This window comes from Priapulus caudatus, unplaced genomic scaffold (assembly GCF_000485595.1).
Source record: "Priapulus caudatus unplaced genomic scaffold, Priapulus_caudatus-5.0.1 Scaffold171, whole genome shotgun sequence".
NCBI lineage: Eukaryota > Metazoa > Priapulida > Priapulimorpha > Priapulimorphida > Priapulidae > Priapulus > Priapulus caudatus.
Genome location: NW_014577232.1, coordinates 335,570 through 341,094, shown reverse-complemented (window position 1 = coordinate 341,094; position 5,525 = coordinate 335,570). Strand labels below are relative to the sequence as shown.

Sequence of the window (5,525 nt, the reverse complement as noted above, 5' to 3'; positions counted from 1 at the left end):
TCTCGCTCTCTCTCTCTCTCTCTCTCTCTCTCTCTCTCTCTCTCTCTCTATCTCCTTCTCTCTCTCTCGCGCACGCGTTCGTGCTCCCTGACCCTCTCTTCCTCTTTCTTATCCCCACACTCATCAGGGCACTTTGCGATAAAAGCATCCCTCCATGCATTTTATATTTTCCAATGTAATGATAAAGGAGCTTAATCTTTTCGCAGAGACAAATTACATCGGGCGTCGAGATACAAAGACTGTCTGTATGCAGACTGTATGAGTAGAGCATATCAGAGTCTATGTCTCCCTGATATATTATATATATATAATATATATATATATATATTAGTCAGAAATAGCTAAACGAGCTATAGTCAAACAGAGGTCAGGGAGACATAGACCTTATCTGCATGAGTAGACCAAACTGGCAACGACCGTAGTTCCCGCACAGCAGCTGTAACCGTGACGGCGTCTACAGTATGCGCATATAGGCAGACGGCTTGAGACATCTAGTTAGCAATCTGTGTTAAGACGTATCCCGGGGGCAAGTTCATCACCTATGTTACCCATTTTCGACAGCGCACAATGCACAATACGGCAAGCAGGCGAATATTCGCGTATAGGGTCGCAGACGCGATTATTATGACACGGGTTGACAACGACAGTCGGACATATGCACACCATCTAAAACCCACGAAATTGAAATATCATGCGCATAGGTATATCATCAAAAGCCCATTAAGGCCCTATGGTACGTCACGCGCATAAATTCGCCACAATAAACACGCCTCTGTCGTAATCGTGTCGTTTGTTGACAGTTGTAGATATGTCCGTTCCAACAACTACATAATGTTGCCCATCAACATGATGCAATTGCTTAAACATTTAGCATGTCACTGTGTATACGTCTCAAGTCAATATAGTACGTTGACAAAGGGGCTCCAACGCGAGCACGCGAAATGGCTATATTTGGGCAAAGCCAGCTGCGTTGCCGGGCGGAATGTACACGACACACGGTGGTATAGCCGTCAGCCTACGCACCTATATATGCCAACATTGATGACGTAGGCCCTACACTGCTGACTCACTATGCATTAGTAGTGTAACGATGCAGTGAACTATCGATTAATTGTTCTGCTTAATAGCAATGCATCGATAGAGAAGTAAAGTATCGATAGCTATCGCTGATAGATCACTGAATAATCTATATGTTTCGAAAGTTGCAACATTAAAATGCCAGGTTAGTTTATTTACCGCTAAAGATGTGGTTATTGTAAATACATACATATATATATATATATATATTATATTAAAAAATACTATACTCACACGTGTGATCGCGTGCAGACGGATCTCCATTTTCCATTGTGGTAAAGCTGTAGGCGGCCTCGGGCGACTGTCTCTCCATCCACCAGCCGGATTTGCCTCGGTGGCACCGGATTGACCGTAAGCGTTTCGCTTTTGCTGAACTGTACTCTAGCATCTTTCGTTCCCTGAGAAAGCGACACAATTATGGCTATAGTTAATGTACTGTTCTTTCAAATTACTCCCTATGTGTATGCAGTTATAGGCAACGCATTAGGAGATTGCATGACATTCGGCATATATTATACGTTGCGCAAATCTCTCGGCAAACACTCGGCATCTTTGCAATTTCCAGTGATGTCAATTGTGTTATTGTGCGTTATGCGAAAGTATATAGTAACTGAGAGACGAACCAGTTAACTTACTACGCAAACCAGTAAATATGAAATCAGGATCCGGATTACAGGTTTCAAGGCGTTTCCGCTGGCGCGAAGCTAACGATTTAGACTTTATATTCTGCAGGTGATGACGGTGGACTTGCCTGAACGCGGGAGCCGGACTTTCACGTAGGGTGGCCATGTTACAGCCCGCTAGCTATGGGTGTTCAATTGCGCCTGCATGCATTGCTTTTAGATATCAATCGTTGCTCATACGTTGCCTACGACAAAGGGTATGGATTTGTACGCAATTAAAGCCCGTTACGGGAGTTCCGGATATGAGTTACCCGCGATGCCCGCAACTGCATAGACCGATGAATACGATGAAAGAAAATGACGAACGAAACTTTAAAAAGTCCAAACGCATCGCAAGAACATCAGACACGCTGGCGATCAGGCTACACTAGTGTGTTGATGGATGCCGGGTTGTATATAATTGGGAGGTCATGATGCAGTGGTTTGCATGGTTACCCACGCCGTCACGCACCGATAAAGACCGCGACATACAGCTAGTGATTGTTATCGCTATAGTGACGACAACTTTCCGAATCGTCTGTCTCGTGATACCTTGCGATTTAATATCACTATTTAATAAAAAATATCACCAGCGACAAGATCCCCATAATTTAATATACTGGACATGTGACGATCAACTCACTATAAAAAAAATGACAGCAATCGCTTAGTGTATTGTTATATTATCAATGGCGAAGACAAAATATCTTAAGATATGTCAAAATCGTTTTACGAACACAATACTGGCTAGGTATAGGCACCGGCAGTAATATTATTACGGTTATGTTTCGTGCTATATAGTGATGTAGACACCTGCATAACCTATATGTTATAGCTATCAAATGTATATGCATAATTAAGCTACCCCCATATCTTTTGTTGCGTGCTACTCCCAAGTTATTTTTGTTAATACACGTGGTTCTCCGTTTATAGATTCGAACCTATTGACCGCAACGCTGTCTGCTATCATCTGACTTCATTACAGATATCTACCCAGAAACATATAAGACTATAGTATACGTGGCGCGTTGAGGAGTAGTAAACAAGTGTCGACTAGAGTGCCAGTTTGGCCGGATCAGCTTCGGCTTTGTTTGCTTTGCTACGTTTCTACCTGATGTGTTACGACCTTTGTATCACACCTTTGCATCACATGCCGCCGACCAACATTACCTACGGCGTGTACGCGGACGGACATGTTTGCTCAGAAAACGACTGTTATGCGAGGCTAGGGATATAACCTAGCTGGCTGTTGCCCCGATTCTTTAGAAATAGCAGGCGAAGCAGCCCTGTGTGTGCATACTTCCATATATATTATACGAGCATGGCATCTATGCCATCTGTCCCCTATAATATAGTCAAGAGTGAATAATAATAGCTCTAAAAGTAATCTATAATAATCTATAATAATATAATCTATTATTATTTACTCCTGATAGAGTATATATAATCACGAACCTATTATGTGTAGAATATATGCACGCGTTCGTCTCACTTCTACAATGCGTATATACTCTATTACCTGATAGAAGTAAAATGTCTCTCAAATTAATATCCCAGTGTAGAAAGCACCTAGTCCGCAAACGTGATCGCAACAAAACTCTTTTAATCTGCCGCCCAAGCATGATGTTTTTGCTCTCGGTTACGATGCAACGTTTAATTATTAATACTATTTACACCTGAGCACAGATTATTCAATGAGATTATGCACACATGTACAAAATACCTTTCGATCGTCGACGTGTGCGAATGAAACTACATATACTACCATGACATACCTAGCTGTACATACTACAGAAACCACCATGAAGATTAACTGTACCTGAACCAACGTGTATTTATTTAAACTGAACCGAGTTTATCCATACTATAAATGAAGCAATTTACGATAACAATGGGCACGTATGACAACAATAGCTAATAATACAGTATACTGTGCAGTATATAATACAAAGGGCACGTATTATTAGCTCTTGATCACATGCATATCCGACGGAATATACGTGCAACGTGCGTGATCGTCGTATGACGTATAGATAGATAGATAGATGCATGTATATAGATAGATGCATGTATGGGAGTAACCCACAGCTGTAGCTGCAGCAACGATCAACGAACGCTTCAGCAAGCATGCGCTACGTGGTTTGGGCGGTTACGTAATTACTACTGTTCGCGGCGGCCTGTCGTGGCCCAGCAGATACAGCGTTACGCACGGGTCATGATCGGAAGGGCCAGTAGGCCAAGAGTAACGCCGACGATCGCTGTTTAATAGCTTTTACCAACCTCCTAACCATGTTATATCTATAAGTATTATCTCGATCACGTCCGCGTGTATTATACATAAACAATAAATATGGAAATACAAATGAGTTATATCGTTTCAAGTGCAATAATAATGTATGCTTATATACGATTTTCTATGCTGTATTTGCACGATTGTCGATCATTACGGTAATGTTGGTATTACGTACGTGAAGCAAACCCCAGTATGGTGTTTTATATATATATATATAAAATACATATACGTACCTCTGTCAGAAGAACTCCTTTTACCGTGAGTCCTGTAGAATTACGGAACAACACTTGTACATCGGCCTGCACTGTAAGTGTGCTCTCTTCATCAATCTCCAGGTCGTTCTGAACAATATACGGACTTCCATCCACTGTCCATGTGGTGGACTGTGCAGGCGGCACAGTGTAAACGTTTGTCTGCGCCCCAACTTTGGGCATGCACACTACACAAATTATTATAAAAACTAGCCGCGTACATTTGGTACGTATAAGTAAAGCCATAACGTTTTCCGTCTTTATATTTAAACGATTTCAGCGTAAAACGATCGTTATCAACTCTCTCGCTCGGGTGCCCGCCTAGACGACACCGCTTGCTGAGCGACTCTTATGCGTATGACGAATGCACCTTTGGAACGTTACACATATTACTCACAGGTGAGATACGCGCCATGTATGCAGGATCTAGGCTTTCTAGCTAGCCGTGCCCACCTTATCGTTTAAACGGCTGCTTCGTGTCACGTGACTAGTCCATGTTGGTCGCTACGCTTTGTTGCTTATTTAAATGGCCGTACATACGGGTATTTGCCAGGTGAGATTTTACCTGGATGACGTAGAGAAACAGGTTCACGTCATTCGCTTCGGGTCGAGAAGCGAAACGCTAGCAGCAGTGAGGTGTAGCAGCGCCATCTACACAACCAAAAAGTTGCCAATGCGTTATAACGTATAATCACCGATACAACTTTAACCGTATAAACAGTTAACGCGTACTGATCTCTATATAGTAAAAGTTAGTTGTAACTTGTAACTGTAGTTCTTACAACATCAACATCAACAGAAAAACGACAACATAACTATCATTCTCATCACAGTGATATGTCATATAATATAATAACGCTCTACATAATATAGTGATCTAATCGAGTTTTATGAAAAGTACCGATACGAACCCTAGTGGTCGCACAATTAATTTTCGTCGTTAGAATGTGAAACGCAAGATTAAGTGTAGTTTTTTCAATGCTGTTAATTGGCTTGATATTGTGCAAGAGAATAGAAAACGAGAAAATGGGTAGGGGGCCTATTAAGAGCATCCTCATTACACATGCCTATGCTGAACATACTTTCGGTTGAGCTACACAACCACAACTATGAAACCGTTAGTCCTGAGAAAGCTAGCAACCAGCCATTTTTAAGTGTAGTAAATGTCTACCATAGAGTTGTATTAATATACTAGAGGGCGGACACGCAATCCGCTCGCACACTAAGCGCTGTGATCGCATG

General features: G+C 41.9%; 1 protein-coding gene across 1 annotated transcript in view; it reads right to left on the bottom strand.

Annotated features, from left to right (window-relative positions):
• Nucleotides 1-4,840, bottom strand: part of LOC106806643 — a gene marked incomplete in the record, with an annotated part of 30,270 nt that extends 25,430 nt beyond the window's left edge. The window contains 2 exon segments of the mRNA XM_014808644.1: nt 1,312-1,475; nt 4,266-4,840. Coding sequence (XP_014664130.1) covers nt 1,312-1,475; nt 4,266-4,529 — 428 coding nt within the window.
• Nucleotides 4,841-5,525: the final 685 nt, after the last annotated feature.